Consider the following 25,118-nt stretch of genomic DNA (forward strand, 5'->3'; position numbering starts at 1 on the left):
GCAGAACCATGTTCTTGTACTTTTGAAAAGCTTTATAAGCCCTAATGTTTATCAGAAAAGCTTTGTAACCCAAAGTGTGCATTAATGAAAGCCTTTGGCCTATTTTTCTCCTGTTGCTCTCCAATGAATTTTATTATGGAAGTAATCATACTAGGGGCATCTTTTATGACTTGCGTCATAAAAGATGTCAAAGATACAACGATATTTGAAAGGGACATTCTCCTCAAATAGAAACTCGAGAAGGTTGAACATTGTTAGCCCAAGGGTTCAACAAGTACTCCCATTGAAATGTTTTGATGATTAACAAACTCAATTTGTTATAAAATAAAGGTTTTTTACACTAATGATTTCCATTGGCAAAGTTATGGTGTTCATAGCGTAGCATCCTCAAGAGTGCATGACAAATGGCAAATCATTAAAGCTCAAAGTGATATCAAAGGCATGAAGAAGGCATCACCATCTCAAAGGTATTCAAAGACAAGGTTGAACTCTAGCCTAACAAGAATGGCAATCAACTCAAAAGTTCAAGCTTGGCTCAAGCATCAATGGAGTTGAGTAAAGACATGTCAAAGCCTCTACAAGGTGCCAACAAGATTGAAGACCAAGTAAAATTAAGATGTAAATGGTCCTTCATGTATAATCTAGGTCTATGGCACAAGGGAGAGTTAAAATCAACCTAGATAGAATTTAATTGGTTAGTGAATGTTCATGGTGGTGTCCCAACATATTTGGACTCACATAACATTCCATTTATCATGCTTAGATTGAGTTCCAAAAGCCCAAATAAAATCAACAATAAAAATAGGAAATCTTGCTGATTATAGGCTTCTCGGAACTCCAAGAATATTCTCGGAGCTCGGAGCTCCCAGAATTGTTCCAGGTTCAAAAAAATAAGGACTCGGAGCTCCGAGCCCGAAGTCAGAGAAGACTGTTGGGGAGCTTAAAAATTGTGTATTTCTCTCCCCTCTATATATATGAACCTTGGGACTCTTGGGGAACTATCTAAGGAGTTTACAAATATTTTAAGAGCACTAAAAGGCTTGATCCTCTTTCTTCTCAAGATTTTCACTCTCCATCTCTCTCTTATGCCTTTACCTTAGATTATTCTTGAGAGACTTTTGGTTTTCATTTGTTGATCCTTTTCTTATGAGAGTGAGTGAGCTTTACTTGTAATTAGCCTATCTAGAGGCGAGCAAGCTAAAACCTTTCATCTTCTTTGTATTTGGCACAAAGGGCGCCATAGTAGACCCTTGGAGCGTGAAGTTCGATTTGTACAAGGCGGAAGGAACGCTGTATTTAAGTTCCTTGGAGAAGATAGTGGAATCCTCAAGGAGAGTAATTTGAGAAGAGTGGAGTAGGTCTTGAGCTAAGACCGAACCACTATAAAAATCCTTGTGTCAAAGCTTCTTTGTCTCTTCACCTCTTCTCTTGTGGTAAGCTTTTTACTATTGCTTTAAATACTATTTTTGATTTCCTATTCAATCTAAAACTAATACAATCTAAGTTTTCAAAATCCTTAAAATTTGAAAAGAAACCCAATTCACCCCCTCTTGGGTTATTAAGAGGAATTTCACTTGGTATCAGAGCATAGGCTCTTACATAGGATTTCTTTTTGAAAACCCACAAGGGAAAGATCCAAATGGCAACCTTTTCTCATAGCAATGAGAGGCAATCCACTACTAGACCTCCCTTCTTCAATGGCTCAAACTATCCATATTGGAAAGCTAGAAAGAAAGTGTTTTTGAAATCTTTAGATTTTGATGTTTGGAGAAGTATCCAAAATGGATATAAAGAACCTAGTGTTGATATGAAACTATGGGATGAAAATGAAAGAAAAGAGTCCACTATCAATGCAAAAGCAATGAACGCCTTGATTTGTGCCTTATCTCCCGAGGAGTTCAATCGAGTTTCTACTCATGAAACCGCTAAGGAGATTTGGGATATGTTAGAGATAGCTCATGAAGGGACAAATCAAGTGAAAGAGTCCAAGATGAATCTTCTCTTTAGAGAGTATGAACTATTCATGATGGACCCTAATGAAACCATTGTCGAAATGCATACTAAGTTCACAAACATAACAAATGGGTTGAGATCATTAGATAAACAATTGTCTAGCAAGGACTTAGTTACCAAAATACTTAGGTCATTACCTAAAGACTGGGATCCCAAGGTCACCGCCATTGAAGAAGCAAAAGACGTATCAAAAATGGGCTTAGAAGACTTAATAGGTTCCTTAATAACTTTTGAAATGGTTTTAAAGAGAAGAGAAACCTTAAACAAACAAAAGGAAGATACAAAAAGGAACGGAATAGCTTTTAAAGCAAGAGTTGAGAGTGAAGAGGAAGAGAGTGAAGAAGACACACAAGATGATCTTGCTCTCTTCACCAAGAGATTCAAGAAATTTTTCAAATTCAAGAGAGGAGGCAACTCTAGCTAAGGAAGAAATAGGCCTTCAAGCAAAGAGGAGATGAGATGCTATAAGTGCAACAAGATTGGTCATATAAGGCCAAATTGCCCGCTCATCAACAACAATGACAAGGATAAGAAGAATAGAAGAAATGGCAAAAAGGCTTTGTGTGCGGCGGCTTGGGATGAAGGGAGTGCTTCATTCGGAAATGAATCCAATGGAAAGGATGAAAATCACCTTTGCTTCATGGGACTCGCCGATGTGACACAAGATATCTCCGTATCCGAGGTAAATGATGTTGATGATATGTCTCATGAATTCTCTAATGATGAACTAATATTTGCTTGTGAAAAACTTCATGAAAATTTGGATTTACAACTTGCCAAAAACAAAATAATGAAAAAGTCCTTATAAGATATCACTAGGGATTTTGGGTTCTTGAAAAAGGAATTCGATTTGCAAACCAATACAAGTGAAAAATTAATTTTGGAAAACAAAGCTTTGAATGAAGAAGTAGACAAATTAATCTTTGAAAACAAAAGCTTGAAATAGGAAAATGAGAAACTTGTTTTGAAATGCAAAGAACTTGATTTAACGTTTAGAAAATTCTCATGTGCCAAAAACAAACTAGATGAAATTCTTGAAAATAAGCTTGTCTCTCTAGAAAAAAATGGTCTTGGTTACCAACTCCTTTCAAAGCCTCATTCAAAAATAAGTTTATAATGAATTCCTCCCACATCCATGCTAACACTAGTGCTTTTATTCCTACTTGTCACTATTGTGGTAGAATAGGACACTTAAGGTTTGCATGCAATGTTAAGAAATCAAAAGCATCTAAATTTATGTGGGTTAAAAAAGATGAGCTTTATGATGTTCCTAACCTTGAAGGACCCAAGAAAAAGTGGGTACCTAAAACTTCAACATGAGCTTTGATTCTTGTAGGTGTGCTTGAAAGGAAAACCCTCAGAGGACAAGTGGTTCTTGGATAGCAGTTGCTCAAGGCACATGACGGGAGACGTAACCAAGTTCGCCTTTGTCACCATGAGTCATCAAGGAAATGTCACCTTTGGGGATGATACAAGAAGCAAAATCATCGGTGAAAGTACCATTAAAATTAAGGACATTAAAGTTGAACATGTTTTGCTCGTTGACGGTCTTTCATTTAATTTGATAAGCATTAGTCAACTATGTGATCTTGGTCACAAAGTTCTTTTTGAAAAAGATAGTTGTAAGATTTTAAAGGCTAAGAATAATGAAGTTGAATTTGTTGCATATAGAGATGGCAATATGTATTCATTAGCATTAGAAGACCTTGAAAATCAAAACATCCAATGTCTCTCCGCCATGGATGATAACCCTTGGTTATGGCATAGGAGACTTGGTCATGCTCATATGAATTTGATTTCAAGATTATCTTCTAAGAATCTTGTGAGAGAGTTACCTAAACTCAAATACATTAGAGATAAAGTTTGTAGTGCTTGCATTCATTAAAAACATGCAAAAGACACTTTTAAACCCATCAGTGTATTATCTACCTCTTGTCCACTACAACTCCTTCACATGGACCTATTTGGTCCCATGAAGACTAGTAGTAGAGGAGGCAGTAGATATGTAAATGTGATTGTTGATGACTACTCTAGGTTCACTTGGGTGTTATTTTTAACTAGTAAAGATGAAACCTTCGAGAAATTTGTCAACTTGTGCAAGCGAATTCAAAATGAACAAGGGGTTTTCATAAATGAAATTAGAAGTGATCATGGAACCGAGTTTGAGAACATTGAGTTTGATACCTTTTGTAATGAAAATGGAATCAAGCACAATTTCTCAGCTCCAAGAACTCCCCAACAAAATGGGGTAGTTGAAAGGAAAAATAGATCACTTATTGAAATGGCTAGAACCATGTTAAATGAGCACAATGTTCCAAGAAACTTTTGGGCGGAAGGCGTTCACACGCTTGCTATCTTTTAAATAGAGTGCTCATTAGACCTCACCTTAACAAAACACCTTATGAACTATGGAGTGGAACACCCCCCAAAGTTAGCTATTTCAAAGTTTTCGATTGTAAATGTTTTATATTAAACATGAAAGACACCTTGCATAAGTTTGATTCAAAATCCGATGAAGGTATCTTCTTAAGCTATTCAACCCATAGTAAAGCTTATAGAGTCTATAACAAAAGAACTCAAATTGTGGAAGAATCCGTGCATGTCAAATTTGATGAGTCATTTGAACCTCCTAAAGTCATTAATGAAGATGATGATGATGTTGTAGACACCCCATTTTGACCGGACCCGAGTTTGTGTTGCTTGTGCAAAGGCCTGTCAAATCAGTGAGCTGAGGTCCCGAATTGAACCTTAGGGTAGCTTAAGGTCCCCCATAGGTCTCCGTAAAATTTCATCAAAATCTGAGCGCGTTTACTCAGTAAACTAGCCAGGACATTGTGCATGGTCCAAATTCAAAAGGAGGGTGATTCATCTGAAATGGGAGTTGTCCATGGCAAAAAAGGAGGAATATATATCATTTATATGTAAAGAGGGGTGAATCAGCTCGTCTGGGACGGAGCTGATTCGCGCGCTCATCAAAAATCTGTGCGATTATCAATTGTGGGTGTGCCAATATACCAACCATTATATGGATGTATAAAAGAAAAAAAATCAGAAGGAAGAAAGGGGATTTTTCATTTTTTCTTTCGTCTGAAGCAAAATATCAGAGGTAGAAAAGAGAGAGAGAGCGAGATCGAGAGTAAGGAAGTTTTCTTTTCGGATTTTCTCCTCCGACTGAGCTCGCCGGAGCTCCGGTTGTCCATCTCATTTCATAATCCCTTATTCTCCCTTTTTCTTCTTTTACTTCTTCGATCAGCTATTCTCTCCGGCTATTATCTCCGATGACCTACGGCCATCATCTCCAGTAAAATCCTTACTACCTTCAATCATCTTACTTCAAACCCTATCAGATCTGGTTTCTATTGATTTTCTTCCTCAACCTTTAACTATCACAGATCTCATTTTCGTTCACCATAGCCGTCTCTTCCATTACCAGATCCGAGCTCCCAGCCATTTTTCCGATCAGTTCTTCGATTCAAGCTCCGGTTGCAGGTTCAAGCTAGTGTGAACCCGTTGTCTTTGTTCTATGCTTGTTTGAGATTCTAAATCTTCCTTGTTACAAACCCTAGTTCAAGATCTGTAAATTCGTGGCTCAGATCTGAGTTTTCGACCGTTGATCCGATTGCTTGAGGTTTTTTTTTTAAAAAAATAGAAGAAGAAATCTGGTGTGAGAGGAAGTAGATCCGAGAAAGGAATTATATCTAAGAGAAAAAGAGAGAGATCTTACTTTTCTCTTTCTCTCCGATCGCCTTCTCCGGTCAGATCCGTCGGATTCTGATCATTTTCTTAGAGGAGCGATTTGATTGAAGCTGTGAAGATCTGTGGTAGAATTTTGAAATTTGAGGAGTTTTCATATCATCCGATCGGTATAAAAAGCTATATTGATAATTTTAGTCATAATCGCAGTCAGGTAAGCTTTTATTTTTTATCTTTCTGTGTGCAATCGTTCAGATCTGACATGTATGTCTTTGATCCCTGTTTGATTTCTTCACTTGTCTGTGTCAAAATTCATATAATGATCTTTACGTTTGTCTCATTTTCTGAACTGTGTTATGAACTGATGAATAAATAGAGTTATTGCTTTTGATATGAATCTTTCCTGTCGGATGAATCAAAAGATTTTTTACAAATTTTCTTAATATAATCTTCAATTTTGATTGGTTTGATTTGGTAGTATTCCAACACAGTAAGAAATTCATGAACTACTTGGATATGAGAGTTTGCTTTAATGTCTAAATATTGTTATATTGCTTCTTTTTGAAAATCAATAAGATCAAGTGCTAAAATAGGTGTAGTAGCATTTTCTTTATCAAGACAGGGTAATGCCCATCTTAGTCTTTCATTTTGTTGTTGATACTTGATGATGTCAACTGTTAATTGAACCATTTTTCATCAAAGTTTTCATGGTGTCATTTAATGATTTTATGTTGTACATTTAATAAATTCTGTTGCTGCTATCTATCAAATATTTTGCCTAAAAAATCTTCGTTGCAGCAACACATGGTTAGGGGTTTAATGAATTATCCCCATCTAGCTGCAGATCAATTGATTTTGGTAGTATTACCCGTTCGAAAGCATTTACACGTATAATGCTTTGAGACTTGCTTTTGTTCCTTGGAATGGAGTTGAGGTCTGTCTCATTTCAGTTTTATGACTAAAAAGAAAAAGGGGGGGAAGGAGCAGGTGTGTAACGAGGAAAGGACTTAAAATAGGGATAAACGCACTCATTGGTATTGTCTTGGAATAAGTGATGTTGTATTTGGAGAGGTAACTGTAACCTATTCTCATGTCAGACGCTGATATTATAGGTTTTGGGTATTTAATATGAAATTTTTCCTTTTTAATAAGTTTCCATGCTTTCAGTTTTGGGTTAATGGTGTAGAACCTGTTCTCATTTGGTATACTAATATTATTTAGTTTATGCCACGATACATAATCTGTATGAAATTCTGCCCTGTGAGATCTTCATTAGCATGTAATAATTATAGAAGGATTTACATGTATTGTGCTCATTGCATAACCTGGAACCTGTTTATATATTTAGCCCGAAGCCTTTTGATCTTTCTATTAATGAAGTTGCTCAGGTTTTGTTGAGTAATCCTTTCTGAGCTGCTCTACTTGGTAATAGTGTAGATTTTGCGCTTGCTAAGAGATTGATGCCTCACACAATTAACATTACAGGCTGCACTTGATCCAAATGTTACTCCAATTTTGTGCTTACTGTGTCTTGAATGAATATGGAGGAGTTATTCTAATTCAGGAATCCCTGTGTAGTGTTAGAGTATGATTCATATGCTTGTTCCTTATATGCTATGCCCTGTGGAATACTTAGCTTGTGTAAAATTTGTCGGGTTTAGATGACATAATAGAGCAGTTCAGTTCTGTTCTTGGTTTGCATTGATTTGTAATAATAATAATAATAATAATAATAATAACAAGGGGGCTATGTTTTCATAGTAGACATGCTTATACTGTTAATATTTTAGGGAATAATATGTTTTAGATGAGAACCGTCCCATTCAATAAGAAATTGTTGTCAGAGTAGTATGGCCTGAAAATTCATGTTGTTGAATCGGTAATAACTGCTCTATTGATAATCCTTTGAATATGTTTGTAAGCATGCTTTCATCTTCAACTGTTTAAATGCATTAATCCATTTGTTCTTATTTACATGACAGTTGTAGAAATTAAGGAATATCATTGCATGCATTTGTATAATTTGTTGAAAATTTAAGATTCTTCTTTTATGTTAAGTTTTGAGTTAGGTTCTGAAAATGAATGAACTGTTTAGGTGAGACTATCTTGAAAGCTTATCATACTTATTTTTTTATTTTAATAAATTGTTTAATTGAAGAAGGAAATCAGATGACTACTCTATTCGATTTTATCGACATGAGTACTGTTTGATTTCAAGGTGGTTTGTAGAAATATTATATGTGTAGGAAATCAGATGATTACTTTGGCATCATCTGATTTCATTGGAGTCCCCGTATTGGGGTTTGTGGTTGGCTTTGAAGTGTTTGATATTGTTTTTACTTCATTAGGCTACCTAGCGGCTGGTCTGGGCTAATTAATGTTGTTTATTATGCTATGATTGCTATTATTACCAGGTTGTATACTCTTTAGTTATAAGTCTATATTTGCTTAGTACTTGATTTGTTTATATAAGAATTGAATGGAAATTTGAGATTGCCTAGTAGCTCTTTTCTGCTCTCTTGGTGGACTAACGCAGTCTTCTAGACTTCTTTAGATACTAGAACCTGTACTAGGAGGCATATTCTGTCTCATTAGGAATTCCTCCTTTGGAGGCAAGCCTCATTTTTAGCTTAACCTCAAAGAGGTTGCTTTGATTTTGATAAATGGTGTACCTTTAGAAGGCATGCTTGGCCTCATTTGTAGAATCCTCTCTGAGATTGCACCTCAATTTGTGCCTCTGTTAATTAGAGACCAATTTGGCCAATTAGTTGTCTTAGCCTTGCTTACCCCTTGCAAGGACAATGATAAGGTTACTTGGAGCCCATCTTTGTGTGTGTTTGGGAGACCCGCCCGGTCTCATTCTCTCGCTAGTTCTCCTCTTTGTGCGTCGTTTGGTTTTTGGGAGAACACCCTACTCGGCTTGGCTTCATACTCCTACCCTTATGGGGTACTGGGCGCACATTTGTTGCACCCTAGGGCTAAGTAGCTGTCCGGCCCGGCTGGGTGTTTTACCTCTGCCAAATGTGCAAATTCTTGTTCCTTTTCTTTTAGGGAGTCTCTGACTCATTTATCCTTTAGTTGGTGTTAGTGGAGTCTTTGACTCATGTTCCTTTTCTTTTAGACAGTCTTTGACTCATCTATCCTTTAGTTGGTATTAGTAGAGTCTTTGACTCATGTTTCTTTCTCTTTTAGAGAGTCTTTGACTCGTCTATTCTTTAGTTGGTGTTGTTAGAGTCTTTGACTCATATTCCTTTTCTTTCAGAGAGTCTTTGACTCACTTGTCCTTTAGATAGCAGTATTAGAGAGTCTTTGACTCGTTTCCTTTTTTTTCTATAGTTGTTTTTAGGAGCTTCTCCTTAGTGTTGTCGTTACTCTTGTTTGTTGGAGACTTGCCCAGTCTCATTGGAGCTTTACCTTCTGGGTCTTAGATCCTTTTTGTCATCTTTGATAGTTAGCTTGCCTGGTTTAGGGGTTTCCCCTGTTTGCCCTAGGGTTTTGCCCTAGGGTTTTGCTTTGTGTGTTCCCTTAGGTCTTTGACCAAAAGGGTGAAATCAGAAATTAAAAATCTAAAAACATCAGAAATTTGAAATCCAAAAACATTTGAAAAGCTTTAAAACCCAAAAACATTAGAAATTTGAAACTCAAAAACATTGGAAAAACTTTAAAAACATCAAAAACATTAAAAAAAATATCAAAAATCTAAAGTGTTGAATGTTTTAGAGGTAGCAATTAGGAGAGTTCGTTCGGAACTACGTTGGCTTGATCCCTTTCAACAGGGTACGTAGTGCAGCTTGGGATCCACATCCCAAGTCCAGCCAAACCTTTAAAAATAAACATTTTAAACCTTTCAAAATTATAAAAATATTCAAACAATTTTCAAAAAGATCTTCCTCTAGAGTTAGGAGTATGTCCTGGCTGTTTAGGTTGTGTTCTAGAGTTAGGAGTTCGTCTTGATTTGTATTGATATGGTGTGTCCTGTCGTGTGAGTGTCCCTAGAGTTAGGAGGCCTCGAGTCGATCGGTTAGACATTTAGTCGAACCGACGGTTAGACTAGGCATATAGTCAGCCCGTGGTTTTCCTTAGGATGCACGGCCTAGTTATACATAGGATGTAGGGCCCACCTGCATTAGTTTAAGGCTAATCAACTTGCATTAGTTAGGGCATATAGAGAGTCCTAAAATTTACAATTTTCTTGAATTCAAATGATCGTGCAAAAAGCTTTTAAAAATCAGTCGAGTCTAGTGGATCGAGTTTAGGATAGCGGTTCTAGATGGTTAGACTTCGTAGTTTAGAATAGGGCATCGAACTACGTGGACTCCGATTCTTCCCGAGGCCGGGATACGTAGCGCAGCTAGGATGGATGGCCATTCTGGTCCGAGTCTAGTCCTGCATTAGAGTTTTAGGATTTGTCTGTTTCAGTCATATATAGCATTGATTTGTGTTTCATGTTTTGATGTGTTTTCTTACTTTCTTGTACTGATACTGTACCTTTAGCTGTAGCTTGCATGTGTATGCCCACCAGAACTTAGACACCCATTAGGTATGTCACTCATAACCTAGCTTTGCTTAGGTGACACATTTTTCATTTCATTTTATATGTTTATTTCTTCATTCTCAGGAAATGCATGCTTACGTAGACGACTCCTGAGTATTATTCCCATTTCACATGATTTTTTTACCCAAACTTCTTTGGAGTTAATGAAAATGGCATAAGAGACCAAGTGCTTGCACTCGGACGAATTGGGGGTGCTCCTCATACCTTCCCCATTCGTAACCAGGCACGAACCCATATATATTTCTGGTTATCCATTGCACAGAGGATTTGATTTTAGGGTTCCATGGCATATCCATGGATGGCGACTCTGAGTTTATTTCAGGTATGTTTTGGTTTCGAGCCTTGACTCTGGATCAAAACATATCTCTTTCTTTTTATATCGTCACTCGTGCTATGCTATGAGGGTGGCATCCATTTCGAGAGTTCCTTGGCAGAGCTCTCATTCACGTGGATGATCCAGAGGATGCTGTGGGGACTAGTTTCCCTCACCTCACTACCTCTTCGGATCGGGGTCCACAGGCTGGCGACTCTGCTGGGGATCGTTTTGAAACAATTGCCTAACTCTATAAAAATAATATTTTTACTAACTTTGGAGAAATTTGAGCTGAAATCATTTTAAATGGGAACTCTATCGTTAGAATCCAGGGGCACCAGATAGGCGCATAATTAAAACGAGGGATTCACACACTACACATCATGCATTATCATATTTATTATTTCTTTATTCGTTTTTCCTTGTTTTTTATTCTTGGCTCCGCGGGATAGATTCAATGCGTGCCCGACTGGGATGTCATTACACCTTGATGGTACTGTTGAATCTATTTTCAAGCTATGCGCCAGAGCTGCAGTCGTAGACATTGGGCGTACTTTTGTCTACAGCAGCCGATGAGCAATGAAGCGTACTATGTATAACATGGGGCGTACTTGTGTTATACATGTTAAGTATGTTTCATACGCATAGTACCCATTAGATTGAGTCCGGAGCCCTACTTTGTTTTATATATTATGTATATACTTACTGACCTAGTGAAATCCGACTAGGAAGTACCCGTGTTTATATAAGTATATTACATTCATATAGGGTCGAACATGTGTTGCTCACACATGTGGAGCCTCGAGTTAGGAGCTTTGCCCCATTTGTAGACTAGGGTAGTTCATTTTATATGGCTACGACACGGTCCTAGTACACTTATCAGTCTGTCTTGAGTCGAGATTTTCTTGACTTAGCTAGATTAGAATTAGGGCTGGTGCCCCTGGTTAGGATTTGTGTATATGTGTATATACCTATATATACTGATCATGTATATTATGGTTCTTCTCTTAGTCAGAGATTTCTTATTCATTTCAATCAGTTGTATCCATCTCGAATTCAGATCTAGATTTCGTCAGTAGATTTTTTACCACCATTACCTTGGCCAGGTTTAGTCCTTGATCTGTTGATTATAGGGTTTGACCCGTTGTTGTATATTCTCAGTCTTTTAGTTGATCACCTTTCTCTGGTAATCATTGTTCATACCTTTGGTTGAGCTGTGGGAATCCTTTGTATAGTCGTTATGCTGCCAGATTTTATCCAGAATATTTTTTAGCATAACCGCTATCTCTTAGAGTTAGGAAAGCCATGAGTTTACCTTACCTTACTTCCTTGTCTAGCGTCGTTATGCTGCCGAATTTTTCGCAGAATATTTTGAGCATAACCGTTATTTCTTAGAGTTAGTTAAATCATGAGTTCACCTTGCCTTGACCTTCTTGTATAGCCGTTGTGCTGCCGAATTGTTCGCAACACATGTTGAGCATGATTGCTATCCTTTGGAGTCAGTTTACCTTATCTTGATTCCCATATACAGCTTTGATTAACTTGGAACCCACTTCCAGTGAGAACTTCTGATTTGATCAGTTGTATTTATATCCTTTCAGTTTCATTCGGTCAGTGGCCTGTACATATTGTGCTTGTGGTCACAAATTATTTGTTACCCTTTGATTATGTATCCACTCTTTTGTTATGTCATAAGTTCATCCTGTGTATTCATTGCCCAGTAGGATTAGATCCTTACTTGTTTTGTCTTGAGATCTGGCCGATAGCTCATTTGCTATTCCTATGACCATGGTCTATCATTCTGATCCTTTTGATCGCATAGTTGATGATATTCATCTCCAGATTTAGATCCGGTTTGCGACCTACTTTTGTCATTTTATGGTCGTGGTCTATTGTCTGATCTCTTGATGATCTCTCATCTTTGATGAAAAATTCCATGTCCCAGATTGTATCCTTCCCGTATATTTGATTGTCAAATTCATTCTTATTGTTTACTTAAAGGTTATCTTCTCTCCCTTATCATTCTTGTTCTATCTGAGTGTCAGGTCTGATCATGGCGAATAATCTGCTAGACAAGTGGATAGCCGAGACCATTAAATCTTTTCCGCTGAGGTGTGAAGAATGGAGTATCACTGAGCGTTTCATCAGTTCATTTGCTCATCTGAATAGTCGCGGTATAAATTGGAAGTTTCTTCAAGCAGCTGCTAGATGTTGGGATCCTGTTTTTCATGTATTCCGATTCGGGTCTTTTCAACTCTGTCCTATATTTGAAGACTTGTGTGCCTTGTTAGAGCTTCCTCCCGAGGGACTCTGGATCCGACCTTCAAGCACAGACTCCCCTCATGATCTTTTTTGCAAACTTTTTGAAAATAAGATCGTGAAAACTCTGCCCTGCTTAACTGAGAAAAATGTGCAATTTCAAGCTCTCTTTGAATTATTTTCTAAAAACGTCGATCCCACTGACTCCCGTTTTCAGGAGTGTCGACGTAATGCCTTAGTCTTTGCTGTCTTTGCACGTCATGTTCTTCGTAGAGATTCTAGTGCTGCTCCTTTCACCTTGTTGACAATCGTAGATCAGATAAATGAGGGGAGAAATCCTGTCCCTACAATGCTAGCTGAAACCTTTTATGGCTTAGACTTTATTGCTAGTAAAAAGGTGCAGGATAACTTTTTCGGCTGTGCCAAGCTGTTATATGTGTGGCTATGTGAGAAACTCACTATCCTTCAGCCACAGAACCGCATTGAGTACACCCTTAAAAGTTTTCATTCCTGGAAGACAAAGATTAAGCAATCTCAGTTTAATGAATGGCACCATTGGTTGCAGACCATAGGAGAAAACCAAATCCGTTGGGTGAGTCAATCATGTCCACAAATTGTTATCAGTACTTGCCCATACTCATTTGTCCATCTTATGAGTTTAGAAAAATCATCTTTCTATGCACCTTTGTGTTTCCCTTCTCAGATTATTGGAATCTTGTGTCCTCCTAAGGTCATCACACCACCTTGTTGTGAAGACCTTACTCCTGATCTCATTACATCCATAGTAGCTGCTTGGAGAAACAAAATCACGGAAAGGAGATCCGCTTTCATGTCTAGGCTTCGAAAGGGAGGAGTATTTGGAGAGCCTGCAAGCCGAAGAGCTCGAATTGGTGAACCATGAGGATCTTTGGATCAAGTTTATCATTTCTTTTATTGTTTTCATTTGTTTTACTTGAATATAATCGGAGTCAAAAATTGTAAATCTGATTTCGTTATAGATGAAAATTCAAAGAAAGAAATTTTACTTGATGCATGTTATAGACAGTCAGTAATTCAGAGTTTCATTATTTTTTATGTAACCAATTGCTGGCGTTGTAACCTGTCAAAATGATCAATACAAAGGATGTTTGTTTTTCTTTTCTCTCTATTGGTGCAAACTATCTTATTTCATTTGTCAATCATTTAATCTAGTTTGTTAACTTCCACTCAGGATTCTGAAAGATAGCAACCATCGCTCCCAAAAAGGACTCCCAAGCTAAACCTGCCTGGTCTAGACCTACCTCAGTGTCTAGACTTGTTCGTCATTTTGATTCTCCTGTGTCATCCACAGTACATTTACCTTCTTCACCGGAATCTTCAAACTCCTTTGAAGTAAACCAAATGGCCGATCCAACTGATCTTCTGCTGAGCATGCAAGAGATGATGAAAAACCTCACCCGAGATATGGCGGGGATGAAAGAAGAGATGGCAAACATGAAGACCCAGATAAGTGATAAGACTTCCACCTCTACACCTGTACTTCAGCCTACTCGTGCTACATCTCCGGAAGCGCGTAGACCTGTTATCTCACCCTTTGAGGTTGATATAGATGATGCCCAATACGCTGCAGAGTATTGCGCTCCAAAGGTTGATGGAGAAAAATAGAAATTTGAAAAATTTGAGAAAGAAATGTCCGAAAAATTTAGCAAGATGGCTCATGAAATGGAGCAGATGAAGGTGCAGGGGCCAAAGAAATTTGATGTCTCTGAATTAATACTGTCTTCAACAGTATCTCTGCCGCCCAACTTCAAAGCTCCTGATTATGATAAATATGACGGAACCGGGTGTCCGCGTAACCACATGAGATGGTTTATCATTTTATCCCAGCAGTATGGTCTGAGCCGTGAACAGATGGCGCAGTTGTTTCCGATCTCTTTAACAGGGATTGCGAAGAAGTGGTTCTTGAGGCTGAAGCCGGAAGAGGTGAGAACCCTGGAAGACATTTCTGAGAAGTTGATAGAGCAATTCTCGATGGAAGAAGGCATTGAGGTCACGAAGAGAGACCTTAAACAGCTGAAGCAAGGTCCTCAGGAGACCTTTACCTTCTTCATTAGACGCTGGAGACGCAAATCTGCCCAGCTAAGCCGACCTGTTCAAGCTGAACACTGATGCTTCTCTTGCTACGGACAAAGCTTCCATTGGAGGACTCATCCGAGACTCCGATAGCAACATCTTATGTGCTTTCTCCATTGATCAAGACCCCAAAAGTATTCATGAACTTGAGCTCGAAGTAATTTGCAAGGGGGTTGAGTTAGCAGTGGATCACGGGCTAGATCAACTATGGATTGAATCAGACTCCCTATTTGCAGTAAATTCCATCAACGGATTCTTCAAATGCCCTTGGAGGCTAAAAGTTAAACTCAACAACTTTTACCATATGCTAGGAAATCTGAAAACATGGAAGATCTCTCATATCTGGCGGGAATCAAATGGAGCGGCTGATTTTCTGTCCAAAACTGATTGCCCCATAAAAACCAGTGGGCTGGTCCCCTCCGATTGGCCTCAAGGACTTATGGATATTGTTCATGCTAACTCTAGGGAAGTCCCATATTATAGACTGTAATATATATATATATGAGGAAAAGGATTGTACGCTCGACCGTACCTAAAGTTAGGTACGGTAGAGTGCCAAATCACATGGGTCTCCCATTTTTGGTGGGCATCTAAACCATTCATTTGCAAGGCTCTATCATAGATAGGATGCATACCAAAAATCAGCACCATTGAATCATCCTAACCCCTCCAAAACTGGAGGGCAAAATGGGCAGATTTGTGGACAAACACTGTCTGTCCATTTGGCCTCCACAAATGAATGGGTTAGGATGATCCTATGGAGCTGATTTTTGGTATGCACCCTATCTATGATGGGGCCTTGCAAATGAATGGTTTAGATGCTCATCAAAAATGCGGGACCCATGTGATTTGGCACTCTACCGTACCTAACTTTAGGTACGGTCGAGCGTACAATCCTTTTCCTCTATATATATATATATATATATATATATATATATATATATATATATATAGAGAGAGAGAGAGAGAGAGAGAGAGAGAGAAAACAGTTCCTACACATATGTGTAGAGAGTTCTCTACACACTAGCTTAAAATACAGTGGGGCTCCACATTGTTTGGGTGATCCAAGCCATCCATTTTAAAGGCCCTCACATAGATAGGGTGTCTACAAAAAATCAGATCCATAGGATCATCCCAACCTACGATTTATGGAGGTAAAATGGATGTCTTTAAACCTTCACAAATTAGTCCATTTTTTGCCTCCACAGTTCGAATGGTTAGGATGATCCTATGGATCTGATTTTTTGTGGACACCCTATCTATGTGAGGGCCTTAAAAATGAATGGTTTGGATCACCCAAATAATGTGGCCCCCACTGTATTTTAAGCTAGTGTGTAGATAACTTATCTACACATATGTGTAGGAACCGTTCTCCCTTAAAATACAGTGGGGGCCCACATTGTTTGAATGGTTGGGATGATCCTATGGATCTGATTTTTTGTGGACACCCTATCTCCGTGAGGACCATTCAAATGAATGGTTTGGATCACCCAAACAATGTGGGCCCCCACTGTATTTTAAGCTAGTGTGTAGGTAACTTACCTACACAAGTGTGTAGGAAATGTTTTCTCATATATATATATATATAGAGAAAGAAAACGGTTCCTACACATATGTGTAGATAAGTTATCTACACAGTAGCTTAAAATACAGTGGGGGCCACATTATTTGGGTGATCCAAACCATTCATTTTTAAGGCCCTCACATAGATAGGGTGTCCACAAAAAATCAGATCCATACGATCATCCTAACCATTCGAACTGTGGAGGCAAAAAATGGACTAATTTGTGAAGGTTTAAAGACATCCATTTTACCTCCAAAAATCGTAGGGTTGGGATGATCCTATGGATCTGATTTTTTGTAGACACCCTATCTATGTGAGGGCCTTTAAAATGGATGGCTTGGATCACCCAAACAATGTGGGCCCCCACTGTATTTTAAGCTAGTGTGTAGAGAACTCTCTACACATATGTGTAGGAACCGTTTTCTTATATATATATATATATATATATATATATATAGGGGAAAGTGATGGTGAGCGGTCGCTCATATAGCTTATATGCGCAATCGATTAATAACAGTGGATTTGAAATGATCCTGGCCATTCCCTGACCTTTTCAGAAACAAAAAAAAACATATGTTCGACGTTCTCTCTCCCTCTCTCTTTCTCACCCAAAACCAGACGCCATCTCCGACGGAGAAATCTGCCGTCTCTCCGCACGGTGCCATCTCCGTAGCCTTCCACGGCGGTGCCGTCTCTATTCGACGTTCTCTCTCCCTCTCTCTTTCTCGACCGATGCCATCCCCGCACGGTGCCATCTCCGTAGACGCGCCCAAAATCCGCCCTCCCCCTTCCTTCTCGACGGTGAAATCTGCCATCTCCGCACGGTGTTTTCTCCTCCAACGAACCAGGCGTCGTTCTCCTCCCCAGGTAAGTTCTATATTTCATTTGTTTATCTTTTTTCCCTCTTCTAGGAGTTTCAGTTAGGTTTTTTTTGTTTCAAGGTTTTTAACTGTTAAGGTTTTGATTTTTTTAATAATTTTTCCTTTAAAAAATACTGGCCATACGAGCAGCTTCAATGGCGATGAGGAATTTGTGGGATTTAGTGATTTTTTTTGTGGGATTTAGGGTTTGTGGGATTTTGTGATTTTTTTTCTTCTGTGTCTGTTTCTCTCTGCAGCTTCAATGTCGATGAGAAATTTGTACAACGAGATCAATTGATGTTTGTAGGGGGGAAAAAATTCTCTCTGCAGCTTCAATCGACAGATGCAATTAAAAAAAATTCTCCCTAGGCTTTCTACGGAAAATCGTGAATCATTGATGTTTGTAGGGTATTTTTTTTTCTCCATTGAAAATCATAATTTTGTTTTAGTGAGAATGTAGAAAGATTAAAGCTTTAGACAGAGAGAAAACCTATTGGGTTTTTCAACTTTTTTGTTTCAAGGATTTTAAAGGTAATGTATTTAGGAAAAATCATGAATCATGGATGGTTTTCTCTCTTTTAATGCTTTTATCTCTTTTCCCCTTTCATTTTCTCTTTTTGGTGGGGTTTTTAACTTATTTGGAGGGGTTTTTTGTGTTTTAATGGCTTTTGTTGGTAACTTCGATGTCGATGCTATGATAGAGTAATGTATCTGGATGTGGCAATTTTTTGTATTTAAAAAGATTCGGAGTTCATGGGTTTTTCTGCTGTTCCTGTTGGTTATTTGGTGATTTGGATAAACCAAGCATTTCTATAGATTTGTGCTTATGTTTATGCTTTGGTTTATTATTATGTAATTGACATTGATTTGGCTTACATGTTTTTTGTTTTATTTGATTGTTTTGAAGTGAAGGGATTGAAGAAGTGTACTCAAGTTAATGGATGATAGAGACTGTATAGATTTTGGTTTATCAATTGATGATATTGACGCTAATATACTGATTATGGTTGGTGATATGTTAGGAAATGATGAAAGTGAGGTGGGATATATATCTGTTGATGAGGAGGTAGACCCAAATGAGGAGGTAGACCCAAATGAGGAGGGAGATCCAAATGAGGAGGGCGGTGTAGAATTTATTGATATTGATGATGGTGGTGAGAGGAATTTGGGTAAGAAACTCTTTTTGGATCAGATATTTGATAGTGAAAATGATGCATACGAGTTTTATAATATATATGGGTTGGCCACCGGTTTTGGAGTACGAAAATCATCAACTTATAAGTCGAAGGTAACACAGAAAGTGATATTTAAGAGATTTGTTTGTGATAGAGCAGGGTTCAAAAGCAGTAAAGCTAAAAATGTGGTGGTTGATAGAGTTGTGAAGCCACGTCGGACTGTCAGGGAGGGTTGTAAAGTGAAAATGGATATCTCATTAATTGATGGGAAGTGGAAAGTTAAAGCTTTTACATTGTCATGAGCTTACTTCTCCACTGAAAAGACAAATGCATCATTCGCATAACAAATTTATCAAGACTCGGGTAGTTAAGAATTTGATGGACGACCTGAGTACAGCCTCAATTCATCCTGCTAATATTGCGAAGGCCATTAATGTTTCATATAAAGGATCAGGTAGTTCTATAACGACAAATCAAGTGGTTTGCCATTTGAGAAAACAGAGGGTGAATAATATGGGGCAAGAAGGCGTTTTGGTAGCATAGAAATTCCAAGCGAAACAATCAGAGGACCCAAACATTTTTTTCAAAATAGAGTTGGATATTAATGGTAACTTGCGATAAATGTTTTGGGCCGATTCACGAGCTAGAGATGCATATCTAACCTTTAGTGATGTCATTGTGTTTGATGTAATGTATAGGACGAACAGGTTTCGAATGCCTTTTGCACCATTTACTGGAGTAAATCACCACAGGCAGAGCACCTTATTTGGATGTGCGCTAATAGCAGACGAAACAGAAGAGACATTTACATGGCTATTTGAGCAGTGGTTGGACTGCATGTTCGGGAGAGCTCCTGGTTGTATCATCACAGATATGGATGGAGCGATGCGAAATGCTATCAGAACCGTCTTTCCAAATACGCATCACAGATTTTGCTCTTGGCACATCAGTAAGCATCTACTTGAGCATGTTCCATTAATGCGAGATCCCACTACTGAATTTTCCAAGGATTACAAGAAATGGTTTTACACGAGACAAAAGGAAGACTGTGAGGTAGCATGGAAAAATTTGATTCAGAAATATCATATTGAGAAAAACAGATGGTTAGCAAAAATGTGGGATGTACGGACCCACGGGGTGCCAGCATATTTCAGGGACACATTCACTGCTGGCATGACATCCAGTGCGCGCAGTGAAAGCATCAATTCTTTCTTTGATGGATATGTAAATCAGAACACAAGCTTAAAAGAATTCGTAGAGCAATATGATAGGGCACTTATTGAACGCCGTAAAGCGGAATCCCAAGAAGATTCAAGTCTAAAACTACGAAGCCTGTACTTGTTTCAAGGAGCAAATTGGAAGAAGAAGCTAGTAAGTCTTATACGAAGACAATGTTTGACATATTTCAGGCAGAATTTAAGGATAGTATTGACTGTTATCATGAGAAGGTGGAAAAGAGTGGCATCGTGGCCGTATACAAAGTTGGATTAAGTGTTGATGAGAAGTGGAAATGGTGCAAAGTTGTGTACAATGAATCTGAAGGGGTAAAGGCAACATGTGAGTGCGCGATGTTCGAGACGAAAGGAATTTTATGCAAACACATACTCCGCATTATGTCCAAGAAGCTATTGATGAGCATTCCCCAACAATATATCTTAAATAGATGGACAACTGGGGTTAGATATCGTGTGGATAGTGGAGTGTTTATGAGAGAGTTGGATAATAATGACGTATCTCCACTTCACAGATGGTGCCTAATAACAAAGTTTCAAACACTTCTAGATAGGTTTAAAGATAATAACACTCTTTTCAAGAAGGTGAATGAAACCCTTGATGCTTGGTTGTTGGATTCTGAGAAGGAGATGAGAGACAAGGAAGTTGATTTGGCAAACAGTGGGAGCGAAGTAGTAACCAACTTTGTTAGCCAAGGAGTTGAGATTTCTATTCGCGACCCCCAACCTGTAAGAACCAAGGGCCGTCCAAAGGTTGCTACCCGGTTCAAATCCCCGATAGAAAAGTCCCAATCCCAACCAAAGCAGATACGAAGGTGTAAGAAATGTGAAGAAATTGGCCATTACATGACAACATGTGGACAAGAAAATAAAAAGAAACAGAAGGTTTGGATTTCTTATGTCAACCTCTTCAATTTCTTATTCTTACTAATTGTCTTTATCAATGTTGTAATTTTTTCATTTTTCTTGCTTCGAAATAGATGACTTTAAGGGATGAGTAAGAGGATGACGAACATGAAGAGTCAATGCACGCGGATATTGCTTCGTGATTTTGTAGATTCGCATAGGTATGTGGTAGCTTGTGTCGATAATAGAATAATTGTTTATTGCTTCAATAGCCTGTGTATATGAAATTTTGTTGATAAGGCAATGATAATTTGTAAGGAATTTTGTTGAGAAGGCAATGATGTGGGTATCCTCCCATTTGCAATGGTGAAGTTCACTTCGACATCGCATCTGTTTGACGAAGCTTTCTTTCTTTTCAAGTTTTGAACTGGAAATGTGACGAAGGTTTGTATTGCAATGTGGGTAATGGATGAGACCACAAAAGGACCTCTTATTTTCATCTTTGAAAGTCTTCAAGAACACAACATTGAAGTTTTACAAGTAAAATGTGGATTGTGCTTCAAGCTTTTCTTTCATTATTTAAGTGTAAGTCACACGTGAAATTTAGGCATTGGCTTATAGGCTTTTCTTCCTTCAAATAAATCAAGATTGCCCATCTGTCATGTGTAAAAACTGATTATAACAATTTAGAAACTATTTTCTTTGTTCATGTTTTTCATACCCATCTCATGCTCTCTCAATTTTTCTTTGTCCCAACAGGCCTCATGTTTTTCATACCCATCTCATGCTCTCTGAATTTTGAATAAGCCTTAAACTTCACTTTGATCTTATTTTCCCTTTACTTGGGATTGCATCTTCGTGTATTCAATACTTTTCATTGTTGACCCAGGAGCCAGGAGGCGTTAATTTTTACTTGTTGCACTTTCCTTCTCAATAGAGTGAAAAATACAAGGAGTCAAGAGGAATTAATTTTTACTTGTTGCACTTTCCTTCTCAGTAGAGTGAAAAATACAAGTTCTGATGGAACAAATATGTTCAACTTTTGATAATGACTGCTACCTCATTTGGATAAAGAGACACACACCTTCACTCCACTTTGCTCTCCTTGAATCTTTGACAATCAAATGCCCTCATTTTTACCTCACATCATTTCTGTGTCTTTGTCTGAATTGGGAAATGGAATTATGGTGAGGTCAGAGGTATATTCTGGTGAAGGTGTAAGATTCCGGCGAGGAGAAAGACTCCAATTTATTATGTTTGCGCTCATCTTTGATTAATGTGGGGACATTTTTTTTTGTGGATGACAGTTTGGGGAAAATGTGTTTAAAATTCATGGGACATTGGTTCTGGACAGCTTGTTTCTGCTGTGGATTTGGGCAGAGCCCAAGAGAGAGTAAAGTTATTTGCATTGATAAATGTGTTTTTAGGCCTCTCCAATACCAATAGGTAGTTTGCTTGGATCTCTGCTGTACCCATGTGCATTTGATCGAAGCTGTTCATTTCGAATGCCTTGCATATGGACTGTAGAATGTATGTTTGATCAATGGCTTTCATCTCAAAAGCCCTACATGGATGGACGGTAGAACAAAACTAACCGGTGGTTCTCATTTAATAGCAACCAAAAGTTCAAATCCAATGGTTATGATCTTTTAATTGATTAAACACCTAGCACAATTGACTAATGAAAAGTTTATTTACTTTGGATCGGATCCACCTCTGTCTTGGGCACAATTCGTTCATGTCCCTTATCAGTCTGATCCTTTTCAGAGTGTTTTTTGGACCTTATTGAGAATGGATCACCATCTATTTTGAATCGGATCGTCCATCGGAGTCTCGTTGGTCCTACTTTCATTGTACATAGTTTAGGCTTACGGTTAAGAGAGTGAATAGGCAAGAAATTCTAGAAAGAAAGGGGAGAATTGTAAAAAAAACAAAAAAATAGTGAATTGTTATTTTGGGTAGGCTTTTGAATGTTCAAAAATCACCCTATGTGAATAAACATAAATGAACAAAAATATTCGAGATATTTTCGTACACAGGCACCTTCCATTCGAATCCAGGACGCTCCATTTGATTTTTTGGCTATGTGTGGGTCGAGCTCCAACCAATTTTAGACCTCTGGCTCCATTGGACACTTTTGGCTCAATGTTCCCAAATCCTGTCTAATTTTTTTCTAAAATTTCCTTTTTTAACTTCAATACTATTTGAATATAAGAATGTATGCAAATAATTTTTAGAACTACCCAAAGAGGCCTTCTATCCCTTAGGATTTATAAGGAAATTTTCCATTATTTAATTAACTTGTTTGGCCATAATAACAGTTCCTGCGTATAATCAAATATTTAAGTCATTAGGCCATCACAAAAATGTTCTAAAGCCAATTATCATGGTGATTGAACTATCTTGGGTGTGCTGCAAAATTGCATTTTGTTTGCAATTTGAACGTAAGCTGCAATTTAGGAAGGCTTTCTAAATCACAGCTCACAAAAAATCTCCTCTCTTATGAGCAACCCATTACCAGGAATATGATGGACCTCCTTCACATATTATGAGCCACACATGTATTGTATTGGACCCCACTGATTCCATCAATGAGATGGCTTGTATTATAGGTCTCCGAAATGGTCCTTGTTCAAGTGATTGAAGCCAAGCTGGTAATAAGTACCACACAAGATGAATCTACACTATATAAGGAATAGCAAGTTAAACAGGCTAAGTTAAGCATCCTACATTTAGAAAAAGGGCATCTAAACAACAGTATCCTAGATCACTTACTAACGGATAGACACAAAAATAAACAAGATAAACAACCCCACACCTCCAACTAAACAACACTGCCCTAGATCATCAAGTAACAAAGACACAAAAAGGATCAAGATAAACAACCCAACAACTGCAACTTTAATCCATTGAAGTTGGTTCTCAAAAACTTAGAAGCGTTTGCCTCCATGCACCTTCAATTCATTTGCATGCACCTTCAATCCGTCGAAGCGTTTGCCTGATTGCACCTTCAATTCGTATAATAAATTTACCAATGTGCCCATGTCATTCTTCAATTCGGCTATTTCATTCTTCAATTCGGCTATGTCATTCTTCAATTCGGCTATATCATCCCTATTCGAACTAACTTCATTGTCATCCATATCTTCTTTGCACCAACGGAAATAATTGCACTTCTTTATACTTCCTTCATGCGTGTTGTATAAGAGTTAGGAATTTGAAACTTTACATACTAGTAAAAATTAGAATTATTCACTGCTTACTTACACAGAAGAAGGCACAAGCGTAAAACAGGCGGCCTCTATTGCCATTCTCATTAGTATGCGTTATTTGGATAGAAGCTTTCTTCTCACATTTACAATTTCTTGTAGCAATTCTGATACCACGTCTGCTAGAACTACTATTGCGAGAGGATGCCATTAATTGAGTCTCTCTGAATCTGCATAAAACTAATGGAAATATAATATGAACTACAAATAACATCAAATACAAATAACATCAAATACAATCCCTTGCATTTGGATTTTGGGTGAGGAAGAAAGGTTTTATTTGTTGAGTAATTAATGGGCCTACTTAACTGACAAACCCCTATCAGGAGTGTGCTATCATCATTTTGATTATTAGTAGTCCAACACTTGATATCTAAAAACCTCAGTACTAACTTCCTGAGCAACGAGTCCTCCATGTATCTAAATTCTGAAATTCTAATAGATTTTTTTTTAACATTTAAAAGGCTGATTCAAAAAACAAGTTTGCTCTTTCAATAAAAATTCCAGAATTTTTTTATATAATCTTGATACCTAAAGCCATAATTTCCAAACCAATTACTCCTCAACAAATCTAGAACTCCAGCTCCAATACAATGCAAGAAAATGCTCAATTCCAATCTAAATAAACAGTTTTTTTCTTCAAACAGAAATTTCATAAATTTGTTACCACAGTATCTAAAGCCCTAATTTCCCCATAAACTAGTCTCCAACATCTTAAACCCCAGACTTCTAATAGCTAACAAGAAAATGATTAATGAGATTGAAACAATGTGCATTCTGCTTTCCCATGGGAACTTCTGATGAAAAATAAAAAGAAAAAGAAAAATAATAAGTATTTACACCTTTTCATGCTTTTGTTATCAAGCATTCTACAAGTGGAACTTGTAGATATGATCACACCCATACATCCACAGCTCAAAATTTATCTTCTACCAAAAATCGATATCTAACAGGTAAAATCAAATCTATCAGGTCTATAATGCTTAAGTAACGTTGCACATTTAAGCTTATAGAAGCAAAGAAAAGTAACTCCAACACTTAATACTCTAACAGAAATGATTTTGTTTTTATAAATCTTCAACACTACAAGCTAACAGGAATGGATACCCATAAAGAATTCATGATTTTTTATTACAAATTGAAAGGGGAAAAGAGATAAAAGCATTAAAAGAGAGAAAACCATCCATAAAACAAAATTATGATTTTCAATGAAGAAAAAAAAATACC

General features: G+C 37.7%; 1 protein-coding gene across 1 annotated transcript; it reads left to right on the plus strand.

Moving 5' to 3' along the window:
• Positions 1 to 19,165: 19,165 nt before the first annotated feature.
• Positions 19,166 to 20,777, plus strand: LOC143853970 (protein FAR1-RELATED SEQUENCE 5-like). Its single transcript, XM_077363667.1, has 3 exons — positions 19,166 to 19,915; positions 19,954 to 20,661; positions 20,757 to 20,777. The coding sequence occupies exons 1-3, from the start codon at positions 19,166 to 19,168 to the stop codon at positions 20,775 to 20,777; spliced, it is 1,479 nt and encodes a 492-aa protein (XP_077219782.1).
• Positions 20,778 to 25,118: the final 4,341 nt, after the last annotated feature.

The sequence above is a fragment of the Tasmannia lanceolata genome, unplaced genomic scaffold (assembly GCF_043159265.1).
Source record: "Tasmannia lanceolata isolate RefF3 unplaced genomic scaffold, GAP_Taslan_0.1 ptg000020l, whole genome shotgun sequence".
Classification (NCBI taxonomy): Eukaryota; Viridiplantae; Streptophyta; class Magnoliopsida; order Canellales; family Winteraceae; genus Tasmannia; species Tasmannia lanceolata.